Genomic DNA, 23,594 nt, shown 5'->3' on the forward strand with positions numbered 1-23,594 from the left:
CTTTATGGTTGTGGTATCCGTCGCTGATAATGCGTGTATGAGGTGACTACTTACACTAAACTCTAGCATCTTACCGTAATACTGGTCAGAGCCCAATCAAATAATGGCATTTGCTAGCCTTCTCGAGATGATTACATGAACCATTGACTTTGGCTACAGTCTGAAGTCGGTATGATCTCTGGCCAAAAGCACACCGGTAATCTCACATGGACTTACCAGTTACTTGTCGTTGCAACCAAAATGTCAGAAGCTCAATGATGCGCAATCACCAAGTATCTCCTGCCGCTTTGCGTCGACCTGCACTTTTGTAAACTCATCAAACAAATAGTCAGACTATATGGGTGAAGGTTGCATTCCTGAGTAGAGTCAGTTGTACATTGTACAAGTAGCATCTGTGAAAATCTTGTACTAACATGTCACATCTTGCTCCTGTCCAAAGGCGAAGTGGGGTATTAGGTTATCGTGATTTACACAAGACAAGAGACGAGAAAGACAATAGACCAGCTGTCTTTGGAAGGGACAGAATCGAGTATCTATTTTGAGAGTCAGTAAAAATTAACAGAATTTCATGTTACGATCGGCTCCTGAGTACCACCCGAGCTGATGACTATGGCACCTCATTTTAAGGCCGTTTTATCTTGGACTCACTATGAAATCTGTTCGGTCATCAAGCAAATTCTCTTGCGTGGCATGGCCATACGTAATTAAGTATGAGGCGGACCTGCTAACCGCAAGGCAAGAACAAGCTCATCAGAAACATGATGATTTGTTTGAAGCTAAACTACTCAGCTAACAAAAAGAGAGTGAGATACTATCTTGGGCCGACTAGTTAACTTTCCATTACCGAGCAAGTGTGACAGAACCGCAAGGTCAATATTGGGTTTAGGTAGGTATTTTCAGTTCCCGACGGGAGGGTTGAGTGAGAGGTTTCTTCGCGCGGACAGTCCTCAGCGTTGGACTTAGCTCAGAGGCCGCCGAAGCCGAAAGTAGCTGATTGATGGGGCAACACGCGATCCAGCTAGCGCGTCTCTAGTTGAAGAGTCTAAAGATCAGCCTGTATTCTAGCGAAGATATTTTGAGCAGCGATATCATCAGCTCTCGCCAGAGTCGGCGTCTGCCGTCTACCGAAACAGTCCAGGTTTGATGATCAGAGGAGCTAATCTGTGTGTGCCTCATATCAACCTCCAGCAGAGAAGACCATCTAATCAAGCCAATTCACCGGTCATACATCAAGGGTCTCCCATCCTAAGAACCTTTCAAGCTCCAGGACCCTCCGCTTTATTTCCAAAATTACGACTAGCTCTCCCCAAACCTAGCGGCCCGATGCCAAGTGAATTAAGCTCGGGCGAAACCGAGTTGAGGTGACACTGATGTGCGTTTCCCTTCATCGGGATCAACGTCCGAGCTTGATCCCCTCCAACAGGGCCCATCTTGAAACACGCATCGCGCCTTTCCGAGGAATGCTTAAATGGTGGCACCTCTTTGTTCCCCTTCCTTAAAGTCCGGTGCAGAGCCGCCTCGCTTTTCCCCACCTTCCCTGCGACCTGCTTGACCGTTAGACTTGTCGAGGGTGATGCTGTAATCATCAGCGACAAGGCAAGAAGGGTATCGACGACCCCCAATTTCCATCCTCCCGGTATATCCAAATATGCGCTGGCTCCGTGCGGCCTTGCTGCTTCCCGTTGCTGTTTCTGCAACCTTGAATTTGAAACAGTACAAACCGTCGCTGAACCAGCCCAAGTATTCAAACGCGAAGGCCGACTTTCAACAAAATGTCGTGAACAAGGCACAAGGGGAACCAAAGTTCCTCACAGATAAGACCAAAAGTGCGTTGATACATAACCCTAATGACGAAACGTTGGATACTGTCTAACACCACTGTCCTAGAATTTGTTGTCAATGGAACAAAGATTCCTGAAGTTGACTTCGATGTCGGCGAGTCCTATGCGGGATTGCTCAACATCGACAAGAACAATGACACGGCAGGAAAGCTATACTTTTGGTTCTTCCCATCCGAGAGCCAGGCCGCCGACAAGGAGATTATGATTTGGTTGACCGGCGGTGTAAGTCTTTGCGACTAAACGAAGATTGAGCAGGACTAACTTTCATGGCCAGCCTGGCTGTTCCTCCACCGGAGAACTCCTCTCGGAAAACGGCCCCATGCTCTGGCAGCCGGGAATGTTCAAGCCCATTCGCAACAAATGGAGTTGGCACCGCATCACAAACGTCGTCTGGGTTGACCAGCCAGTCGGTACTGGTTTCTCCCAGGGTACACCCAGCGCCAAGGACGAATTCGATGTAGCTCGCCAGTTCCTCAGCTTCTGGCGCAACTTTGTCGACACTTTTGCCATGCAGGGCTACAAGGTCTATGTGACGGGATCCTCGTACAGCGGCATGTACTGCCCCTACATTGCGAGCGCTATGGTCGACAGCAATGACAAGGACTACTTCAACATTGCCGGTATGCAAATCTTTGACGGGACGTACTCGGTCGACAGTATCGGGGAGGAGATCCCTGCGGTTTCCTTCGTGGATCGATGGGAGCATGTCTTCGCCTTCAACGACACATTCAGACAGACGTTGAAGGATGCGCACGAAAAGTGTGGATATGCTGATTACATGCGTACATGGCTCGTCTATCCACCTGCAGGACAACAGCCTGCGACGATGCCGGGTATGGATGAGGACGGCAACGTAAAACCAGAATGCGATACTTGGACCATGATTCTGGAGGCTGCGACGGAAGTTACTCCTTGCTTCAGCGTTTACTCCGTTACGAATCTCTGTCCATTGAAGTACGACCCTCTTGGATTCAGCGATGGCTCTATGTATAGGCCGAAAGGGTCTGGACCAGTCTACTTCAACCGCGAAGACGTCAAGAAAGCCATCAACGCCCCCTTGGATAAGGAATGGGTCTTCTGCACGGAGACACCAGTGTTTTTCAATGAGACCGACAACTCCATTGACGAAGGGCCGGGAAGTCAACCAGTCTTGCCCAACGTCATTGACAATACGCGAAACGTCATCCTCGCACACGGCACCAAGGACTTTGTGCTCATTGACGACGGTACCCTTCTCACGATCCAGAATTTGACCTGGGGAGGGCAAATGGGTTTCCAAAAGAAGCCTACCGCACCGCTTTATGTGCCCTATCACACCAACACTGACCCTGAGACGCTGGCCGGCGCCGGTGTGATGGGTACGGTGCATTCAGAACGAGGTCTGACGTATCTCGCAGTCTCTACGGCAGGCCACTTCCTCGCGCAGGATGCTCCAGCCGTGGCGTTCCGTAGTGTCGAAGTACTGGTCGGAAGACGCGAAGGGTTCGAGTCGACGAACACGTCGTTCACTATCGATCCGAACACAACAGCTCCAGTGGGAGATGCGGGTAATGGCACAGTCTTGATGTTCCCGCAGTCCATGGAACCTGGTAGGGGCCAGCTATCCGGTGCCCAACCGGTGAGGAGCGGGGGGGTAGAGGTTTCTGCCGCTGGGGGTCAAGCAATGTTTGCCATGGCTCTGGCGACTATTGTGGCCGTATACATGGATTTTTGATGGTTTAGGTTGTTGTTGTTCTCGGGATTCAAAAAAAGAATAAATGTAAAAAGATTGCGCTTCGGACCTAGAAATTCAAAATGACAAACATTGAGCTCATAAATCACATGCGATTCTCGTATGTCAAGTTGCTCATGGGCAGAGCCTTGGAGGGTATGGGATTGCTCAATTTAATCTATGTCTAGCTCGTCTCAGCATAAACCAGCTGTCATACCCATCATTTGTCTAGTACAGAGGACCAGTCATTCTGTTTCGACCACTCTTCCCAAGTTGTCATGGGACAATCAATGCCAATCTAGGTGAGTAGCAGTTAGTTCATTAGGTACTCTCAAAATAGAACGTCTCGTCCTTTGCGGGCTGTGGCCCTCACCTTTCTGATATCAGCTGCGGTCAGCAGGTCCATGCCACCATCATAGCCTGGGTCCGAGGAATAGGAAAACATGTACGCGACTTCAATGCCGGTATCGCGCTCTCCAGTCGCCTCGATCATCTCTTCCGGTGTGATTTGCTTATAGCTGGCTTGTACTCCGTTTACCTTCGCCCATGTCTCGAGGAACTGGGGCCAAGTGGCAGTTGTTCCTTCAGCCATGTAAGCCTTGCCGGGAGACATCTGGGAAACGGCGTAGGTGAAGTTGCCCATATCGTCGACGGGTGAGAAGTGCGGGACGGGCTTGTCGGGAGAGGTGGTGAACGCCATTGTGAATGTGCCATCGGGGTTCTGATGACGTTTGAGAGATGTTCTTAGTTAAAGGTAGGGGAAGTTGCTCACCTTTCCGAAGTATGAGTTGGGGAGAATATTGTAACTGGTGTAGAAGTAACCAGTATGAATGCACGACATCTTTGCCGCAAGCTCGGGATACTTCTCGTTCACGTAGCCAGGGAAGATCTCAGCCTTGGAGTCAAAATGATACAGCTCCTTGAACTTTCCACCACTGCACTTCTCAGCGTGACTGAGGGTCGAAACCAAGAATCCGTTATCGTCGAGCGAGTCCACAGTCTTGGCCGCGGCGTCGACAATATTCCGCCCTTGGCGCAACTCGACATCGTATGCAAACTTCCGGCAGGAGATGCCCTGCTCCTTTGCCTTGAAGCGACAGCCTGGCCGGAAGAAGGGCTCCCAGTAATTTGTGACGCTGAAGATGACATTTGCACCCTGGAATGCTTCTTCGATGGATTTCACGTCTTCGAGGTCCGCGCTCACCAGCTCCACATCAGACCCGAGAGCGGCCAGGCCAGTAGCGGATGTGGAAGAGGTGTCGCGTGTGAGAGCGCGGACGCGGTAGCCTGCAGCCAGGAAGCGGCGGGCAACGGAACCACCTTGGTTGCCCGTGGCGCCTACGACGACGATGAGTTTTTGGGCCATTGTCGTCGGTGTTGGTCCGTGGCGAAAGGATGCGAGGCGGTGAGTTGAGCGGTGGGATAGTAACGTGATGAAACGGCGAGTGACTTTTGAGTTGAGGGTCTTGCTACATGTACTAATGTAGTAATACCTAGTTCAAGCACGGAAAGAGCTTCTCGCTGGTGAGGATGAGACGAGTTTGCCGCAAGCCGTGAGTGGCTTGTAGAAGAGTGTTGCGATCGCGGGACCAAATGAGGTCAAATTCTGCTTCCAAAAGCTTCAAAAGAAAATCATTGACCCCTCCACTGCGGCCCATTCCCCGCCGCTTTCGTGACAGGCTAGAAACATGCCGCTTCCCCTCGGCTGGAGCAGACACTAGTGGGAGATAAGTGTCACTAAAAGGGAGACTAAAATCAAGGTCACTAAGTCAGTCTCATACTTAAGCGATATACATGAGGTGATATCTTAGAGTTGATATGAAGGTGGGGTTCCTTGTCTCGCAGAACTCTTCAGTCATTGGCTTACCCAACTGCCATGAAGCTCACAACGTGCTCACAGGCCTTACCGAACATGGCGATGGCGATCGGAAGCGGATACCGTGGTGGGTTTAGCAGCTGAGAGGAAGGGGTCGTAACGTACGGGGGCGGCACGGACGTAGCGCTCGAAGCGGAATAGGGGACGGCCCTGCTCATTGGCGTGATGATGGAGGGGGCTTTACGTGCAAGGCTTTTCCCAGAATTATTCTTCAGCTGGGTTCCCGGGCGATCCGCATTCATCCATCATTTCCCACCGTGGGGTGACATTTCACTTTACCGCTTCTCCGTTCCAAAGGGGGGCACTTCAAGTTTGGCCCTCGTCTGTTTCTCGTACAGAGTCAAGTTGTCCAGGGGAAACGCGAAACCGTTGTTTTCAAACCTCCCATCTTTTTTTACTTCTCCCATCGGGGACAGACGGCTGACGGCTGACGGTCTGCCGATCCCGCGCTCCCTTTCCCCATGACGTCGCGTCCGTCAACTACCGGCGGTTCCAGTACCGCGGACTCGGGACCGGACACCGGGACCCCCCTTAGTGCCGGTCCAGTCCAAACACCAACCTCTTTGACTAGCAGCACGGGAGCGACAACACCTCCCCGTGCCGTAGCCCCGACGAGCATCCAGTATTTGCTTAATCCGGCAGCAGATCAGACCTTGACACCGCTACAAGTCGACGTAAGCCCATCCTCGCCAGCTTCCCTCTCCCTTGGACTTTAGACAAGGCCATATGCACTAACGTTCCTTTGTGCCCTCGTATTACAGACCGAGATTACAAACCCCGATGAAGATCATGACTCGGCCTACGGCTCCGATGCTGGCAGCGCTTACACGGCCTCCATAGCATCCTCCATCTTCCACTACCAGTATGAGAACGGGCGGCGATACCACGCCTACCGCGAAGGACAGTACGTCCTTCCCAACGACGACCAAGAGCAAGAACGTCTCGACTTGCAGCACCATATCTGGCGTCTCCTCCTCGGAGGCCAGCTCTACACCGCGCCGCTCCCCACTCCAGAGGATCCGGCGGCTTCTGGCATGAGGATCCTCGACCTCGGTACAGGGACCGGAATCTGGGCCATCGAGATGGCAGACGAATTTCCCACGGCTGACGTATACGGTGTCGACCTCTCGCCCATTCAGCCAGAATGGGTTCCTACGAACTGCAAGTTCCACGTGGATGACTACGAGGACGAGTGGACATACCGCGAGGAGGAACATTTCGACTACATTCATGGCCGCGCGCTTAGTGGAACATCCTCTAACTGGGCAAGATTTTACGACCGTGTAATGGGTGGACTGAATCCGGGTGGATGGGTTGAAATGCAAGAATATGATGCATGGATTCTCAGCGATGATGACAGTTATGAGAGAGCACCATGGACAAAGGAATGGGTCAACAAATTGGACGAAGCAAGTAAGATGTATGGGAAGCAAATCAACGTGGCAAGGCACCACAAGCAGTGGATGATCGATGCCGGCTTTGAGGATGTTCAGGAACTTGTCTACAGGGTAAGTGTCCTCAGCCGCAAGATACGCGCATGCCCTGAGAGAAATACTGACAAAGTTTTAGATACCCATCGGCCCGTGGGCGAAAGACCCAGCATTGAAGGAGCTTGGTCGCTGCGAACTCGTTCACATGCAAATGTCTGTCGACTCTCACACCCCGGCTTTGTTCACGAGAGTATTGAACTACTCTCACGACCAGGCCCGAGTGCTGATGGAGGGTGTCAAGCGAGAGTTCCGTAGCAAGGACTACAGACTCATCACAAGCTATCGGTTTGTCACCGGAAGAAAGCCGATGGCATAATAGCGACTGGCTGACATAATGATGTCCTCAATATCTTGCTTCTTACAGCATTAATGAGCCGGTTGAGGAGTTGGAGTGACTTTTGTGGCGATGGCCATCGGCTAGCGTATTGTAGCCCATCTATCCACTGTTGAGCAAGAGAGCGTTTCTTGGAATGAGCATCGTATTCTCAGAACAACATGAAGACGCTTGTTCAAGTGCCCTTAATCTTCGTCACGTTGAAGGGTCAGCAAATCAATGAGATTAGTCATGACTAGAATCTGAGAATCAGCTGTGGGTGTTTAACGTACTTACCTTTGAAGTAGTGCGTTGTTCAAATTGACCATTATTGGCTGATGCAAATGAACGTAATTGGTTTGACGCCGGTGCAATGAGGGTCTTGAGCCCTGTATTTGGAAGCTCGAAGATTATTGTTCTTTCTTTCCTCCGGATACTTGAAGTGTGCGAAACTACAGACCCGGGATTCTGATGGCACTGCGAGACAGGGCTGCAACATCAGAGCAGCAATATGCATGGGAGATCGGTATGACGACCCAATTCACCAGTAAGCGAGTACCCGAAAACCCGGTCAATGTTTCTTTGGCACAAGCATCTGTCTCTCCAACTTACCATATGGTCGGATCCGTGAAATAATTTCCTCGTAAAGCCCTGATGCACGAAAAGAGGGGTTACATATCATGTTGTTCCAACCCGCCTTTTACGCCGTTATCCCGCAGGATGATCTTACCCGAACCAGGCGCATGTTGCGCTCGGCGCCATTCCATGATGCTCCAACAGCTTCTGTATCGCGTACAACGACCTCGAACGCTCTTTCTCGGGCGGCCAACACCTCGTCCAACACTTTCCAACAGTCGAGCAGCCAGGGCCCCATTCACGTACTCAAAGCCAACGGGAGAGCAAAGGGACCTTTGAGTCGCCGGACGTGAGCTGGACCCCTCGTTTCGAGATGCAGGATGGCTGTTTGCCTGCCAGGGGTCATTCACGGCCAATCAAATCCCTGCATTTCCTTTCATTGTTGGTGCGAGTTTTCCTGTCAGATATCAAAAGCGTGTTGGTTCGCCGTTGGGCCACAGGAACGGACATTCCTCCGAAGTCTCCACGATTTCCGCCTTTCCATCGGTTCTCCCACCTCCATTGCGGAGTTCATTCAACTTCATGTTCTGAGAGAAAAAGAAACAATCTCGACATAATAGAGCCTTGCTCCCAAATATCTCGTTGTGGCCTTAACCAACAATCTTTCGTTGCATTCGTCCACCCAAATTCCAGATTAGGCTCGTCAATCTCGAAGACACAATCTATTGATCGTCTATCGTGCCGCACATCAACCATGTCGGCCCCAGCGGCACCACACCCCTCAGCTTCCCTGGAAGCTGATGAAATACCTGACGAAGTTTCTATGACGACATCTGTAGATGAAGAAAGCGAGCTTGAGTCCGACGGCGAGGAGTCGGACCTCGACTCGTCCCTAGGCGCCGAGGTGCAACCTTCCACCATGTCCTTGCGCAGTAGCATACTACGTTACCGAGAGGAGAATGGCCGCACATACCACGCCTACAAGGATGGCGCCTATCTCTTTCCAAACGACGACCTCGAACTCGACCGCTTAGACCTCCAGCATAACCTATGTCTTCTCACCCTCGGCGACAAGCTGCACCTGTCCCCGTTGAGTAAAGACAGGCCGCCGCAACGGGTTTTAGATGTCGGCACCGGAACAGGGATCTGGGCGATTGACTTTGCGGACGAGAACCCCGGCTCGACCATCATTGGCGTGGATCTGAGCCCGGTGCAGCCGTCATACGTACCGCCCAACGTCTACTTCCAGATCGATGATATCGAAGACGAACCTTGGTCGTTTTCGCAAAAGTTTGATTTTATCTACAGCCGGATGAACACGGGCGGGATCAGGGATTTTCCCAAGTTATTCCGGCAGTCGTTCACAAATCTAAATCCGGGAGGCTGGTTCGAGTGTGCCGACGGAGCGCAAGCCATGTCTGATGATGGCACACTGACAAAAGAGTCAGCGCTGTATCAATGGAACCAGTTTCTTTTCCAAGGGACAGGAGAGCGGGGGACACCATTTGGCGGAGCAACACATTACAAGCGACAACTTCGAGAGGCAGGGTTCGTGAATGTGAAGGAAGTTATCTTCAAATGGCCGACAAACAGATGGGCGAAACACCCAAGGCACAAGGAGCTTGGTAAGTGAACTAGACTCTGCATTTCCTAGACCCCTTGGAGAGTGGTGTTTCATATCGCTGCCATCACACCGTGTTGCCTTTCAGCTTTGAGAACGTTTGGACACTGACAATGCGGGTAGGTTCATGGAACCACGAGAATGTGATGATGGGGCTGGAGGGTCTCAGTGTTGGACTATTTACCCGGGTCCTCGGATGGTCAAGAGAGAGCGTTGATGTTTTCCTTGCGGAAGTCCGAAATGATTTGAACAATACGGCGATTCATGCATACTGGCCAATGTAGGTCTCGGGCCTTGAGTGTTCTGTCAAATTGTACTAACAGCAACCGCAGTCATGTCGTATACGGACAAAAGCCATTATAGCGAAGGAACCGCATTTATTCATAACGATTTACGACAAAGAAAAGTTTACCACGTTCTTCCAGCTGGAGTGTATCTTGATGGCATAGTTCCAGCTTTAGACTCAACTTTCTTAAAGCACATGTCTGTATATACAGGTATATTACAATAATACTTCTTCCGGTTTATCAACGTTCCTCCCGATCATCACTAAGTAGTCAGACTGCGTAAATCAAGGATATCTCATGTGAAAACGCTTGTGGACCTTGAAGTCCCGCTTGCTGCTCCAGCCAATACCACCAACTCTCTGCGACTCATCTCAACAGGTGGGCGTGGATCTCTGCTCATTGAGAAGCCATGCGTAGCTGCCTTTTTCCTTCTCATACTTCTAGTACGAGTGGTTTAAGGGCACTAGATGCGTTAGAATATCCCCGGATTTGAAGCGGTAGCGAAATAAGGACTCACACATTCAACATACTAGACCACACTCGTTAGCTTGCTACTCATCACTCGTTCTCAAGACACAAGTAAGGTACTTACACCTCTTCCTCCCAGGCAAGATTGGAGAACCGCGCCTCCGTTGCCAGGGTACGAACAAGTTCGGCGAATCTTAAACTCGTTGGACGTCTGGATATTCTCGCCCTCTTGGCACTATGTGGATATGGTGAGCAAAGGACAGGGTCAAGGCTTCAAGAACCTTACGCAGTATGTATTAGGCTGCAAGTCATTATTAGTGCTGTCTTCCAAAGATCGACTTGAGGATCTCAAACTTACGTAGACTGAAGGGCACGTTGATCCCGCCGGCATGCCCCATCCGTAATTGCAGACAGCAGCGTTAGAAGATGCGGCAAGGGCCACAATCACGGCGGTGATGTACTTCATTGTTACGTTTGGCGAGAGCTTGGGTTATCGAAAAATGTGCTTTTGCGACTCGAAGGTTGTGAGACGGGAAGAAAATTATTGGATTTGTGATCCAAGAAATACCACAACACGTTCAGTAAACTAGTTTTGCATCTCTTTAAATACTGATTGAGGCAGAAGATCACCATTCATATTTTCGTCTAATTGACTTAATTACATTATCGTGTTCATCAAACCGCAGGCCAAAGCGGCGGCCCCGAGTCAGTTAGCTGTAATCCTCTCTCTTTTGCCAATTTGCTTCGGGATCGGCAAGAACGGCCCGCTGCCCTACTCCGTAACGCGTTATCATTTACGCATATCTAGGGAATCAAGCAGCGTTGTGGAAAGGGGCCAAAGGGCATGATGACCGAGAATGCCGCAAAAACAACTGTCCAACAGTCCAGTTATACCCAGTATCCATCACAGAGTACACTAGATCAGTGGGTTCTTAACGACTGGAGAACAGACACTTTGGGACTGTTACGGGCTGGACCCGATTAGTGGATCCGGGCCAGCGCCCGGATAACGTCCGTCACCCACTTCCAGGCCCCCCCCCAAAATGACTCACCGCCATTTTCATCCCCCAACAACTTGAATATCTTCATCATTTCCTTATCAGTCCCTTTGAACTTTTATCTATATACTATTTCTTAGTTGATGAAGCAATATACAGAAGTTGACGTTAGCCAAGCCCTTGAGGCTATGGCTAACGGACAAAGCCTTAAGAAGGCATCCCTTGAATCGGGTATACCAAGGTCAACACTTCAACGCCGAATCCGAGGAGCGCAGTCAAGAGATACTGCCTTTTCAAACCAGCAGAGGCTCTCTCCTACCCAGGAAAGCAATCTAGCTGAATGGGTTCGAATTCAGGCTGCCCTGGGCCTGCCTCCAACCCATCAACAACTCAAGAATTTTGCTGAGCGTATCCTCCAGATCCATGGAGACCCCCAGCCTCTTGGGAAGAACTGGGTTCAGTCTTTTATCAAGAGAAACCCATCTGTAAGGGTCCAGAGAAGCAGAGCAATCGATTCCCAGCGGATCAATGGGGCCTTAACTAATGTTATTAGGCAATGGTTTAAGCACCTCGCCATCCCTGAGATCATGGCCATCAAAGCCTCTAATCGATATAATATGGATGAAACTGGTATTCTAGAAGGTAGAGGATCAAACGGTCTTGTTCTTGGATTATTAGAAACTCGTTCTATCTGCAAGAAATAGCCTGGATCGCGTGCTTGGATATCTCTGATCGAGTGTATCTCTGTAACTGGCAAGGCACTGCCTCCACTTGTTATATATAAGGGTAAGAATGTCCAGCAGTAGTGGTTCCCTCTAGATCTAAAGCTATACGAACCCTGGAGGTTCATAGCAACAGAAAACGGCTGGACTTCAGACTCTATAGCTGTCAAGTGGTTAACAGAGGTCTTCATCCCTTCAACCCAGCCAGCGGACCCCTCAGAGGTCAGATTATTGATCCTGGATGGTCATGGAAGCCATGAGACAACGGATTTCATGTATATTTGCTTCAAGAACAAGATACACTTGCTCTTCTTGCCAGCACATACGTCACACGTCCTTCAGCCTCTAGATCAGTCCGTTTTTGGCCCCCTTAAGGCAGCATACAAGAAGGAGCTTGGATTACGTGCCGAGTGGGATGCTAGCACAGTTGTAGGCAAGAGAAACTTCATTATATGCTACAGCAAGGCACGCAAGGCAGCCCTGACAAGCAAAAACATCATCAGTGGCTGGAAATGGACTGGATTGTGGCCTGTCAGTATGGCTAGACCCCTCATGAGCCCCCTGCTGCTTGAGAACACGTCAACCCCTGCCAAGCAGGCTGTTCAGGTCTGCAAAGGGCTTTCTGACGGCAAGGCAAGCGAAAAATGGGCGGCAGAAACATCAGCAGTCCCTTGGTCGACCCCCAAGAAGAGGGGTGAGCTCCAAGATCAGTTCAGCCTATTCAGCAAGCTGGATAACGATGAACACACGCAGCGCCTGCTTTTTCGGAAAGTTCAGAAGGGCTTTGATGAGAAGAATTACGAACTGGCAGTAGCCCAGCGAAAGATTAAGGCACTACAGGCAGAGGTTGATGCCGGTAGGGCTAGGAAGCGCAAGAAGGTCAAAGTGAGCCCAAATTCGAAGTTTGCTGACATTAAAGCTATTCGGAGGGCTCAGATCGAGGCGGGCGAACTTGAAAATAGCACAGATGAATCTAGCGAGTCTGAAAAGCCCAGTGATAGCAAAAGTTGCATCGTCGTGGCATCATAATATATACAAAAGTTAGTTAAAGCTGGTGGGTAGAAATGTAGGAATATGAAATTTTGGGGGCCCGGAAGTGGGTGACGGACGTTATTCTGCCACGATTGACCGCGCGGGCTCTATTACGCCTACGCTCCACCTCTATGGAAGCTCTGCTTGTAAATCTCTTCTCGTCAGCTTAGATTCTATATACTGAAATCACTCCTACGTGGTCTTACGAGGGCTGGGCTCTTAATAGGGACGTCTAGTTAGACAGGAAACCGACACAGCCTCCTTCATGCTCGCAACCTTGTCTGACCCGCCTTGTTAGTACATGCCACGAAGACAGCGGAGAGGCCCGGCCGCTCATTACCAAATAGCGTATCGGCGTTCATACGCACTTTCCGTGGATGATTTGCGTGGCCATAATGTGTCGGTATAACGGGCTCTGCCAAGCGGCCGTCCTAAATCTGAGTTTGAACTTGGATTGGACCGGCATGCGAATGCCGATCGCAAACTCAATGAGTTCTGTTTCCCACGAATAAACTGAGGTTTTGTTCTATGCACTGATATCCAAACTTCACCAATGAGAAATTGTTCGAGAATATTCTTCCAGACGATGATAAGAAATGGCAGTACTAAGTTAAGCGGTTCTAATAGAAAGCCACGGGTCGTGGCCTTTGGCGCGGAGATTCGAATTCAAGCCACGAGTTGGGTGACTGAATCCTAAGCCAATGGTAACGTCGATATTTGACTGAATGTCCCGAGGTGAACGAAATATGTATGAGCGATTAAAGACCAGTGGAGTCAGAATGAATAAGCTAATGTAGATACTTCAGCCTGCTCTGTTTGTCTGGGCACCACCACCATGTACTCCGTATCACTACTTTGTGGGTAATGCGTCTCTTGGGTCTTCGGAGCGGCCTAGGCTCTACTAAGTGCCCGGGGGTGGAAAGATCCCTACCGTGTTTTGGCTCAGGTCTATCCGTATATGCCTTTATTACGGCTGTCTGACACGAACACTTCGGCAGCATCGGGAACCAGCTGGAGCCGGCATGTTCGTGTAGAGAGGACCAATATCAACACACTGATACTTTGGACACTCAGAAATTGAAGTGAATGTTTTCATTGTTGCTATTTTCGCTTTGGCTGCGTATTAATGATCCATATTTTATCGAAGTCTTTAGCTGATTTGGATGCTTCCTTCCCATCTCCTCAATTACGGCCCTGACACCACATGTAACATCACATGCAAATAGAGCGACATAATACATGGGACGCTGGAACTCCAAGGCAGACATATTTTGACATTATCAAATGAACTGCTAAGAGACTATCGTGACTTGCCACAAGGTGTACGTATCCCTCGATATCTCCCTTACTTACCTTGGGCTATTTTTCCTATGACCGAAGTCTCTTCGCTTGACGCTCTTACATGTATCACATTTAATATCCAGAAATAAACGTGGGCGAATTCTACGCTTGATTCATCGGCTAAGTACTTAGTCATGTGTCTTTTTTCAACCTCAGTCGAGCTTCAATCTGTCGACATGGGTGGATCGTAGGAAACTCTACCAGTCTGTCTGCCACGAACCATTCGTTTACGGTTCGCTGCCTTCAGCTAGCGGCCAGAGTCCCTGCAATACCGCGTGCAAAGGACCTCTCGCTGTGGCCCCGCACTGGTCGTACACGTCCCAGCCAGGCTCCGAGTTGTCAACCTGGGCGGAAAATGGGAAGCTCTTCCAATCCGTCTGCCATGAATCTTCGGTTTCTGGTCCGCTGCCCTCAGCTAGCGGCCATATTCCGCGAAACACCTCGTGCAAAGGACCTCCCATTGTGACTTTGTACGTGTTGTGATCGTCCCAAGCTAATCGTGCGGACACCTCCGATCGATGCTCAAAACTAGGGTAGCGCCGAACATCCCACGGTCGACCTAGGATGCTGCAAAAAGCATCGACATCGCCGCTTCCCCATAAGCGTTTCGCCCACGACCAATCGTCAGTTCGCAACTCCAGTTTCGTCAAGTTGTGATGCTGGGAGGTTCCTCCCTCTGTTGAAATGGCGTGGAAGATTGCACGAGCTAGCGTCTCATCCACGGCCACGTTGATGAGCAGGTTCCGGTATTCTTCTCTAGTCTCAGGTCCAAAAGTTTCCATCATCTCTTTACTATAATAATGATACGCACTCGTTATCATACTTTTTGGAGGTGGTGTCGTGCGCTCCTCCGGAGACTGCCATGCTCCTTGCATTGGCATGAGAAGTAGAGATAACTTTTGAAGGCGTCGAAGTTTACCGAGAGCCAGGTAAACAGCCATCTCTTCTCCATCTCATTTGGAGCGTCGGACTCTGATGGCCAGATTCTCGAGCAAGGGCCAGCGCTGGACGGTCAGCGCAATGAGCCGCGCATTGAATGGGTTTGGGAGAGGCCAAACCGGATGGCCGACGTGGCCTTGTAAATCCAAAGTCCGCAAAGCGAAGCCGCAAGACGGGTTGAACAGGTGTTTTCCGAGATAAAAGTCGTCCCATCCAATCACTTCTAGCGTGCACAGCTTCTTAAGTCGATCGATAAATCGCGAGAATGTTTTCTCTCGCTCGTACCCCGGCTCGTCTCGCCCATACGCAACGTCAATGTTGATGACCAGGTTCTTTAGGAAAGGAAATGAGTACGCTCCAAGTAGTTCAAGTCCCTTTGGCCGCAGGGGAGCCGGTAGTCTGAGGACTCGTAGCGCGTCAAAGTCAACAAAGCGACTCCAATCACGGAGGAGACCATCTTCTATGAACGTTCCCGGATGCCATCCTAAGTGAAAGGTTCGCAATGACGCGCGGTGTTGCGGAAAGCATTGTTCTAGGTCCTCTGCGCCTTTCCAGGCGGCCTTGTCTAACTCATAGAGGACATGGCCATGAGCATATGCCACATACACTTCCTTCAGCCGTGGAGCCATACTGGTAAGCGTCCGTATTGCAGCTGTGTTGAGGCGATTTGGAGCGGTGTAATCAACACTAAACGGGCATCTGAAGCTGCATCTGATGCTGTAAAGGCTCGGAGACTGTACCAGGTCAAGTTGGTACTTGTCTGAACGTAAAGTCTGTAGCGAACGTAGGTTGAAAGGAAGTATATGAATTCTGCATGCAGGGTGGAATTTCTTTAAGGTATCAAGCAGTAAGGGAGGGAATCGAGTATTGCATGCGTAGAAGATGTCCGTCAGGTTGGACAGTTCCCTGATGAGCCCAGCCATTGGTGACCAAGCTGAACAACTCTCATAGATCGACCGAGGCTGACAGTTGGCATAGTCAAACGGATAGCGAGATTCGTATAGGTATTCGGTTTCTTCCGGCTCCCAGTAGCTCTCCTTCATCTTTCTCTCGAAGTCATCTCACATTACGGCGGCGTAAATGCGCCTCTGTTTCCACTCGGGCCGACGGTAACCCCAACGGGTCTGAGTCAATCGAGAGTCCTCCTCACAAAGTCCTTTTCAAATGTTGGTTCTATGCCCTTGATGTAGATCCGGCGAACTTGAGACGAGACGCCGTTTCCGTGAAGCATTCGTTCGCAACTCAGGGCATCGAGGTGTAGGCTGTCCTGGGAGCCTGTGTTCATATCAGAACAGTTATCTTCCCTGTCTGAACAGTTATCTTCGCTTTCTGACCAGTTGTCCTCGTTGTCTGAACAGCTATGTTCGCTAACGGTAAACTTGATGGTGCGGACCAAGACACCGACTGCAGCATCGCGGCATGTCTTGTTCGCTGCAGAGAGCGAGGCGAGACTTGCAGCGTGGTCGTCATAGTACAGAATCTCGCATATGTTGACCGGCAGCTCTCGCGGTAGGGTGTCCAGATTCCACTTGAGATGTTGCATCTTTACTGTTCCAGCAGAATTTAATGTCTCATTGTTTCAAAGACGCCTCAAATGGATTGCGACGTTATGGATATGATATCTGTCTCAATGGAAGGCAATCTTTGTTTGGTGGAAAACTGACAAATTGGCGCTGAATCGCATGATCTTTCCACAGTACCAATCAGGAGTGGGCAGCACTTGGCCCAGCTGGGTTAGCCCCTGTAAACAAAGTTACCAAGGTGCCAAGTTACCTACTACCGTCTGATCGCCACACCGCCAGAGACCAAGTCAAATGCATGTCCATCACTTCACGACTCAAAAATGCGCCGGTTACCCTACGGAAGAAGGTGAACACTGACTGCCTCTCATTTAGATACAGCGTTCAAACAAGCGATATTCCGTATTCGCAAGAGAGAGATATGTTCGACATAGCATTCAGGTCCCACCACCAATTCAATTCTGAGGGACAAAAACAAGATCAACACAAAGCGTGGGCAGTATCTCCAGAGACAAAAGTGAATGAGGTCCATCCAGGATTCGAACCTGGGCCTACGGAAGGTTCTGAAAGTCAGAATCCGACGTCCTAACCAACTAGACTAATAGACCGATTCAAGCGAGATGAATGCCCGCTGGTCCTGTGGGCTGCCGGAGCTCTTCCGCAGTCCAAGTTTGGTGGGAGTCAAGCGAATTGAAACTCAAGCTGTGGTGGAGACGAGGACCACTAACCTGAGACTACTGGTAAGGCAAGCCATGAAATTATCTTACGATTAGATCAAGTCAGTCGAAGCTTTCTAAATCAATTAGGTTGCCGTCAAGCGGTAGATGACTTGGGTGATAGGATTTTCGAGGTTCGGATTGCCCCGGCTATGGGTTTCTGCTAAAGAGTCATATTCCTATCACTAATCTCTACGCGATGATAATTCCAGGCCAGTGGTGTCTACATTCTTCAAGCCAGAAGCAGACCAATGGGTGCTGGTTGCTGCAGTAATATACTGGGTCCAGCCACGACCGTATCCAATTCAGGAGCTCCTGGACAATCTGCCAACACGGCGATGATAATTCCCTTGGTCTCGAACTCGGCTGGAATTGTCACGTTGACAAGATCCCTAGATTCCCATCCTGATACATCAACCGAGACACTAGTATTTCCAACAGCGTGAAAGAAAACCGCGTAGTAGCTCTTTCCGTCGTCAAATTCTGGCTGGTCAGCTGCGTTCGTAAAGTTGAACGAAACATCGGACCCCGGAGCAATAGATTTTGTCCCAGTCGCGGCTGACATGGCCGGAAGGTGCTGGTTCGGGCTGGGATACTCTGGATTCGTGGATGGACAACTTCCCGGCACGATGAAGGCGTTTGTCAGGTCGAGAATCTCGTTGGCGTAGGGGAACACAGTATCGCTCGGTCCAGAGAACGGGTTCGCCCCCCAGACGTCCAGCAACGACCATGTCTCATGCCTCGACTCTACTGTTGCGATAGCGACCATGGCGCCACGCGCGGCCTCGCTCTTAGGTTCTTGGACCAGACCGGTCAAGAAAGCCATGCTGGCGACTTCGAGGTACGTGGTCAATGCCAAGAAGCTCGTGGCGTCCACAAATGGATACTCGTACTTGCATGACCCCGGCTTGACACTGGTGTTGGAGATCTGGTTCTGGAAGATGCGCAGATGTCCCGCTTCGTTGTTACGGATTTCCGTGATGCGATCGTAAGTTGTGTTTGGGAAGCCAGCAGCGACAAAAGAGGAAGTGTTGAAGGCTTCGACGCCCTGTTGATAGAAGCTGAAGATAGCCCACTCAGCTGCCAAAAGATTTTGCCAGACTTGGTCGTCTGGCCCCGGGTCCCCAGAAGCTGTAGGAAGGATCGGGGCAGTAATATTGCCTGGGAATGGAGGCGCTTTGCCCTTGTAGTCGCTGAAGAGGGTCGACTGTCCCGGGATGGGGCCGTATGTTGGATCAGCGAGTTTCTGTGCTTCCGGATCCGGCGTTGGTGCTGCTGTAGCAGACCAAGGTAGCATCGCTAGGCACGAGCCGAGTAGCATTGAGGGAATAGATGTCCGCATCATGGCTGATTGGGTGTGGTGGAGTTTAGGTCTAAGGTGTGAGAGTTATCGTGAAATAGTTGAGTACTTACTTTACTGCTGTGGAAGATGCTACTAACTGCATGGTTGTCAAAGGAAGCATGCCGAATTTATACAACTTTCTCATTGAGCTCAAGGCCAAGGAAGTCGTCGTCTCCCGAACGGGTTTCGCACTTGTAAGTAAGATCTCTCATCCAACTTGACGTCAATGTCAATGTCTAAAGTGAGGATCTGACTTCCCGCTGTCAATTCTTGGAGTTGATTGGATTCCAATCCAAGAGGCGACGGTCTTAGACTCGTCAATACTAGCTGTAAACGGTTGTATTCTCGAGCTCAAGGCCGGGAGGCTGAAGAACCTCGAGAAATGCTACTATTCGGGAAAGGTCTCAGAACACGTCCAGGTCTAGCTGCAAGCCTAGAGTGCTAAGCCTTGCCAAGCTAGCGGGACGAACGCTGATCTGCTTTGCTCATCTCGGTCGGGCTCATTCGACTAGGGCTTATCTTCCGGCAAGCTGGCACACATGACGCAGGCAGACGGCGAAGTCGCGGTTCGGCCTCGGCCAAAGTTGCGGCACAGTGTGTCAACAAGGGAAGGGAGAACAAGGGAGAGGTAAATGTGACGAACTTGGGCGGCAGTGACTTTGGCCGCTGCCCATTTACCCCGCCATCTACGGAGTAGTGACTCGTCCATTACGTCCAATGCCTTCTCGCCATCGCCAGTTTCGCGTCGAACCCTTGCTCAACATTGTCCTGCAGCTCACAGACTATGAAGCTGGAGCACTGTCTTTCTGCATGTTCATCGTCTTGTTTTGCAATGAGAAATGATCCTCATCGTCGTGCTTGCAAATCGACTTCTTGTTTCTGGTTCATAATAGTGGAAGAGAGTTCAGGTTTATGAACAGTCGGTTTCGCCCACTTCACGGGCCAATATCCTTTGGGGGAAACAGAGTGGATGGGATCATGCGAAAAGGTCAAATTTCTCCAGTTTTTCTCCAAGAACACGGGGAGATAAAAACACTGATTGGTGAGAAAGTGAGATTATCCCTGGCCAGAGGTTTCTCCTCACGCTCGTGGCCCCATTCAGACTGTCACTGACAGAATCCATGCATGCTTCTACGCGAGTCATGGACATAACCCATTCGGAATGGTCTGACCATCACGAAACAGGCCAGACTGTCATTTCCACCTGGTCCTAGCTCTGCAAGACTTATTAGGATAGCATTAGGCCCACAAGCCTGTGGTGATTCCATCCACTCTTTAGTACGAATAGACGCTCTTTTCTGCTCACTCACATATGCATATTCCGCTGGCCACCCTGACTAACCGTCAGTCACCCACTTGCTGTCCGGTGGGATACGGGATTCCGCTGGGTGCTTTCGTCGCCTATTGCGATCTACACAGAGTGACAACACCATTCACCAAAGTGAGGTGGCCTCGGAGGTAGTGTCGGCTCCCCCACCACCGGATCAGATAAGATGCATCAGATTAGATAAACTGGATCTGATTCGAGGAGGTGCATCATGTACGAAGAGTTTTCAGTCTTGGCATTACGCTCAATTTACCGTAATTAGCTAGGGGCGGGCAGCATGAAATAGCTCGACCTTCCCCCAGTGGATGGTGATGGGTTATTCCGCGCGCCCATCCAATCCACCCCGCCCTCCGGATGCCACACTACATGTAGTCTCACGGCCCGTCCTGGACGCTGAAGATTTGCTGAAGAGGGAAAATGTGCGGATCCCATTGCGACATCCGTGATGGTGTACTTATGGCCTACCAAAGTCTGGTACGAGCAAGAAAAAATAGGTTTACAAGGGTGGTCAGCAATATATACCGGCCGTTCCCAGCCCTTACAAAAATGGCGCACATCTTCGCGCGAGCGAAAGTCTGAAAAGTTTTGGTGGTTGTGTTTTCTTCTGTTTAGATCGTGAGGGAGAACACCGAAGCGTAGTTTCCTAAAGGCTAGTTGAGGCGGTTTCCCCCCTCAACCTCCACGCGATCGCAAAGATGGCTCTCCTCAGCTTCGTCACGTCGCAGAACTTTGAAAAGCTCAGTGTTCTCCTCCAATGGAAGCTTCTCGTGTTGTCCGCGATCCCCGTTGCTGTGGTGTACTACCTCAGACGGACAAAAGCCACCCCGGGTATCGACATCAAGCAATACTCTCACTTCCCGCAGCCTGAAGAGGCTGACCCAGTGAGGGGTCATTGGCCGTGGATTGAGAAGTCCGCCGGTCTGGGTGATCCTCGAAGGGCTTTTGGTACGTTTTCGTTATAGAATATCAGTGATGAAGAGGTCTCGGCAGCATTGCAATTGAGTTGTGCTGCGGGCTTTCTGTGTGCGATATGCAAGTCATACATGACGCTAATGCTTTGCGACCATGTAGACGAGATTCTGTACGAACAGGCCGAGAAGCTTGGGTTCCCTCCCGTTCTGTTGGTAGACTGGCGCCCTATCGAAAAGTTCCTGATTCTGTTCATCCTCGACAACGATGTTGCCGAACAAGTCACCAAGCCCTCAAAGCAGTACAGCACCAGTGTGCCGAAGCACCCCGCCATCCAACATTTGGCTCCCTTGGTCGGCGCACGGTCTCTCGTAACAACGGATGTAAGTCCATACCATGATGTTTTTGTGCTTGGGTGATACTGCGAGACTGACAATGCGCTTGCGCATCAGGGCGAGGAATGGAAAGGACTCCGAAAGAGAATTCTTCCCGGTTTTGCGCCTTCACATCTTCTTGGTCTCGTGAAAGTCATCCTGGACAAGTCGGAGACCTTCATCGAGCTCATGGAACAGAAGGCCGTTACTGGCGAAGAGTTTACGATTGACGAGTACACCACAAACCTGGCTTTCGACGTTATTGGTGAGCCCAGAAGACACCCACAGGACTTGGAACGTATACTCATGGATGATATTAGGCATTGTCACTTTCGATATGGATCTGAACGCTCAAATCGAGGGCAAGCAGAGCGAGGTGTTGCTCACATACCGCGCCCTGTCGCAAGCCTTCAACAAGCGTATCCCCGGCAAGAACTGGATGCGCGAATACTTCACCGAGAACGAACGCACCCTCAGACGCCTGGACAAGAAGCTCGACGGCATCCTCAAGGAAGAAATCAAGAAGCAGCACAAGGAGCTCTTGGCCGGCGCCGACACCGCATCCCGCAGTGTTGCCACCCTCAGTCTTCAGGGCATCGACGTCCTGACCCCCGAGATTCTCCAACAGACCAGCGACACCCTCCGCGGTTTCCTCTTTGCCGGCCATGACACGACGAGTATTCTCCTGCAATGGTGCTTCTACGAGCTTCACAGACGGCCGCAGTCGGCCAAGGATCTGAAGGATGAGCTTGACGAGGTCTTTGGCCCGGATCAGAGCCCCAAGTCTGTCATTGAGCAACTCAAGAGCCCCGAAGCTGGAAAGCTTCTGGCCCGCCTGCCTTGTAAGTTGAACCCCTCGATTCCTTTCATAACCTGGACAACCTAGCTGATAGCCGCGACAGACACCGACGCAGTCATCAAGGAAGCCCTGCGCCTACACCCTCCCGGAACAACAGCCCGTGTCGCGCCCCAAGGATCCGGAACGACCCTGACTCTCCCCAACGGACAAAAGCTGGTCGTCGACGACCTCTGCGTGACCCCCAGAGCCTACATCATCCAGCGCGACCCCAAGATCTTTGGCGAGACCAAGGACGACTTCATGCCCGAGCGATGGCTCGGTGAGGAAGGCGCCAAGATCCCGGACAGCTCCTTCAGACCGTACGAGAGAGGGCCCCGCCGGTGCACCGGATCCGAGCTCGCCAACTTGGAAGTGCGCATCATTCTGGCTTGCATCGCAAGATACTTTGAGTTTATCAAGGTTGGGCAGGGTGAGCTGGATTTGGATGAGAAGGGACAGCCCCAGCTTGACGAGAAGGGTTTCTACAAGACGAAGTCTGTCATGTTCTCTGTGAGTGAACCCACTACCCTTGCGTTTGAGACGAACTCCCACTGATACTTCCCCTACAGACTCACTTGGTTACCGCTAAGCCTGTCGACGGCATGAAGGTGAAGGTCCATATCAAGGGACAACAGGCGTAATCTCTCTCATATGATACCACCACCAATGAACACAACGCAGATCCGGGATATAACGACTTGACGGTCTGACGCGTTTGTCTAGACACGGCTGGTGGGGGATATTTGGGGCCGCAATGCCCCATTTCAAGCCCCATCTGCTCCGTGCCAAAGAAAATGCTTGACCCTGACGACGATATGCTGGGATGCGACAAATGTATAGACGTTAGGCTGTTGAGGATAAGAAAGCTTGACTAGAAGACTACCGTGTAGCATAAGATATCCGTGATCCGCTGCTCATTCGACTGTCGTCAAAGGAAGCATGATCACTAAACGTACGCTCTAGACCAACTTTTCCCGGGCGAACCCGTCATGGGTCCGGCACTTGAATTCACAGCTTGTTTCTCTCGCCCACCATCATACCATGTCACACAATTACGGAGGGTTGGAGGGGTAGAGGGGCATTCTGCATGGGTCGTCCGTTGTCGGCGAGCTAGAGCGGGCTAATGCAAGCAAATGGGGTCTGCAACGTTTCCCATGTCAGGTCACTGCTTTTATGGAAAGTTATGCAGACCCCCCTCGCTTGTGATAGCAAACGACATCGATAGCTTACACAAGTTCTTTCACACAGTGCTTCCCAGGTAGGGGTCTTCACCAGTCATCTACGAGGACAAGATCAGAAGTGAGACGACATTGTCCCTCATTGGTTTCTAATATGTTTGACTTCTATCGTGAT

The 23,594-nt window shown here is 50.8% G+C and overlaps 9 protein-coding genes and 1 non-coding gene across 10 annotated transcripts; 4 read left to right on the forward strand and 6 right to left on the reverse strand.

Moving 5' to 3' along the window:
- Positions 1 to 1,648: 1,648 nt before the first annotated feature.
- BDP81DRAFT_322602 (serine carboxypeptidase) lies at positions 1,649 to 3,555 on the forward strand (the record flags this gene model as incomplete). Its single annotated transcript, XM_060584713.1, has 3 exons — positions 1,649 to 1,826; positions 1,888 to 2,063; positions 2,116 to 3,555. The coding sequence occupies 3 exons, from the start codon at positions 1,649 to 1,651 to the stop codon at positions 3,553 to 3,555; spliced, it is 1,794 nt and encodes a 597-aa protein (XP_060443587.1).
- A 148-nt stretch (positions 3,556 to 3,703) lies between these two features.
- On the reverse strand, positions 3,704 to 5,224 carry BDP81DRAFT_376807 (NmrA-like family protein). Its single transcript, XM_060586758.1, has 3 exons — positions 4,325 to 5,224; positions 3,926 to 4,273; positions 3,704 to 3,850 (listed from the first exon to the last, which is right to left on the reverse strand). The coding sequence occupies exons 1-3, from the start codon at positions 4,916 to 4,918 to the stop codon at positions 3,773 to 3,775; spliced, it is 1,020 nt and encodes a 339-aa protein (XP_060443588.1). The 5' UTR covers positions 4,919 to 5,224; the 3' UTR covers positions 3,704 to 3,772.
- Positions 5,225 to 5,691: 467 nt separating this feature from the next.
- Positions 5,692 to 7,575, forward strand: BDP81DRAFT_351306 (methyltransferase). The gene is made up of 3 exons (XM_060586213.1): positions 5,692 to 6,102; positions 6,190 to 6,936; positions 6,998 to 7,575. The coding sequence occupies exons 1-3, from the start codon at positions 5,890 to 5,892 to the stop codon at positions 7,232 to 7,234; spliced, it is 1,197 nt and encodes a 398-aa protein (XP_060443589.1). The 5' UTR covers positions 5,692 to 5,889; the 3' UTR covers positions 7,235 to 7,575.
- A 1,055-nt stretch (positions 7,576 to 8,630) lies between these two features.
- Positions 8,631 to 9,791, forward strand: BDP81DRAFT_462072 (methyltransferase; the record flags this gene model as incomplete). Its single annotated transcript, XM_060593856.1, has 3 exons — positions 8,631 to 9,432; positions 9,552 to 9,708; positions 9,761 to 9,791. 3 exons carry the CDS (start codon positions 8,631 to 8,633, stop codon positions 9,789 to 9,791), a joined length of 990 nt encoding a protein of 329 aa, XP_060443590.1.
- A 295-nt stretch (positions 9,792 to 10,086) lies between these two features.
- On the reverse strand, positions 10,087 to 10,649 carry BDP81DRAFT_395462 (uncharacterized protein; the record flags this gene model as incomplete). Its single annotated transcript, XM_060588067.1, has 5 exons — positions 10,087 to 10,155; positions 10,233 to 10,244; positions 10,308 to 10,418; positions 10,470 to 10,484; positions 10,542 to 10,649. 5 exons carry the CDS (start codon positions 10,647 to 10,649, stop codon positions 10,087 to 10,089), a joined length of 315 nt encoding a protein of 104 aa, XP_060443591.1.
- A 4,455-nt stretch (positions 10,650 to 15,104) lies between these two features.
- Positions 15,105 to 16,450, reverse strand: BDP81DRAFT_43817 (uncharacterized protein). Its single transcript, XM_060591296.1, has one exon. It carries the CDS (start codon positions 16,256 to 16,258, stop codon positions 15,230 to 15,232), a length of 1,029 nt encoding a protein of 342 aa, XP_060443592.1. The 5' UTR covers positions 16,259 to 16,450; the 3' UTR covers positions 15,105 to 15,229.
- BDP81DRAFT_430609 (uncharacterized protein) lies at positions 15,964 to 16,816 on the reverse strand. Its single transcript, XM_060590623.1, has one exon. The coding sequence runs from the start codon at positions 16,756 to 16,758 to the stop codon at positions 16,345 to 16,347; it is 414 nt and encodes a 137-aa protein (XP_060443593.1). The 5' UTR covers positions 16,759 to 16,816; the 3' UTR covers positions 15,964 to 16,344.
- A 443-nt stretch (positions 16,817 to 17,259) lies between these two features.
- BDP81DRAFT_t210 lies at positions 17,260 to 17,343 on the reverse strand. Its single transcript has one exon. It is a non-coding gene; the product is annotated as a tRNA-Gln (tRNA).
- Positions 17,332 to 19,143, reverse strand: BDP81DRAFT_430611 (ferritin-like domain-containing protein). Its single transcript, XM_060590624.1, has 2 exons — positions 17,542 to 19,143; positions 17,332 to 17,475 (listed from the first exon to the last, which is right to left on the reverse strand). Exon 1 carries the CDS (start codon positions 18,794 to 18,796, stop codon positions 17,684 to 17,686), a length of 1,113 nt encoding a protein of 370 aa, XP_060443594.1. The 5' UTR covers positions 18,797 to 19,143; the 3' UTR covers positions 17,332 to 17,475; positions 17,542 to 17,683.
- A 1,523-nt stretch (positions 19,144 to 20,666) lies between these two features.
- On the forward strand, positions 20,667 to 23,360 carry BDP81DRAFT_430613 (cytochrome P450 52A11). Its single transcript, XM_060590625.1, has 6 exons — positions 20,667 to 21,065; positions 21,192 to 21,412; positions 21,482 to 21,668; positions 21,724 to 22,245; positions 22,306 to 22,751; positions 22,811 to 23,360. Exons 1-6 carry the CDS (start codon positions 20,816 to 20,818, stop codon positions 22,880 to 22,882), a joined length of 1,698 nt encoding a protein of 565 aa, XP_060443595.1. The 5' UTR covers positions 20,667 to 20,815; the 3' UTR covers positions 22,883 to 23,360.
- The last annotated feature ends 234 nt before the right edge of the window (positions 23,361 to 23,594 follow it).

Source organism: Colletotrichum phormii, assembly GCF_030913505.1.
Source record: "Colletotrichum phormii strain CBS 102054 chromosome Unknown BDP81scaffold_13, whole genome shotgun sequence".
Taxonomy (NCBI): Eukaryota; Fungi; Ascomycota; class Sordariomycetes; order Glomerellales; family Glomerellaceae; genus Colletotrichum; species Colletotrichum phormii.

Excerpts from the sequence above, each read along its gene's own strand:
- BDP81DRAFT_430611 (XM_060590624.1), bottom strand. The coding sequence starts at position 18,796 with ATGATGCGGACATCTATTCCCTCAATGCTACTCGGCTCGTGCCTAGCG.
- BDP81DRAFT_430609 (XM_060590623.1), bottom strand. The coding sequence starts at position 16,758 with ATGCAACATCTCAAGTGGAATCTGGACACCCTACCGCGAGAGCTGCCG.
- BDP81DRAFT_430613 (XM_060590625.1), top strand. The coding sequence starts at position 20,816 with ATGGCTCTCCTCAGCTTCGTCACGTCGCAGAACTTTGAAAAGCTCAGT. Across the intron at positions 21,066-21,191 it reads TGATCCTCGAAGGGCTTTTG|ACGAGATTCTGTACGAACAG; the intron begins GTACGTTTTCGT and ends GCGACCATGTAG. Across the intron at positions 22,246-22,305 it reads GCTTCTGGCCCGCCTGCCTT|ACACCGACGCAGTCATCAAG; the intron begins GTAAGTTGAACC and ends TAGCCGCGACAG.
- BDP81DRAFT_351306 (XM_060586213.1), top strand. The coding sequence starts at position 5,890 with ATGACGTCGCGTCCGTCAACTACCGGCGGTTCCAGTACCGCGGACTCG. Across the intron at positions 6,103-6,189 it reads TGACACCGCTACAAGTCGAC|ACCGAGATTACAAACCCCGA; the intron begins GTAAGCCCATCC and ends CTCGTATTACAG. Across the intron at positions 6,937-6,997 it reads TTCAGGAACTTGTCTACAGG|ATACCCATCGGCCCGTGGGC; the intron begins GTAAGTGTCCTC and ends ACAAAGTTTTAG.
- BDP81DRAFT_43817 (XM_060591296.1), bottom strand. The coding sequence starts at position 16,258 with ATGAAGGAGAGCTACTGGGAGCCGGAAGAAACCGAATACCTATACGAA.
- BDP81DRAFT_376807 (XM_060586758.1), bottom strand. The coding sequence starts at position 4,918 with ATGGCCCAAAAACTCATCGTCGTCGTAGGCGCCACGGGCAACCAAGGT. Across the intron at positions 4,274-4,324 it reads CCAACTCATACTTCGGAAAG|AACCCCGATGGCACATTCAC; the intron begins GTGAGCAACTTC and ends AAACGTCATCAG. Across the intron at positions 3,851-3,925 it reads CCGCAGCTGATATCAGAAAG|ATTGGCATTGATTGTCCCAT; the intron begins GTGAGGGCCACA and ends CTACTCACCTAG.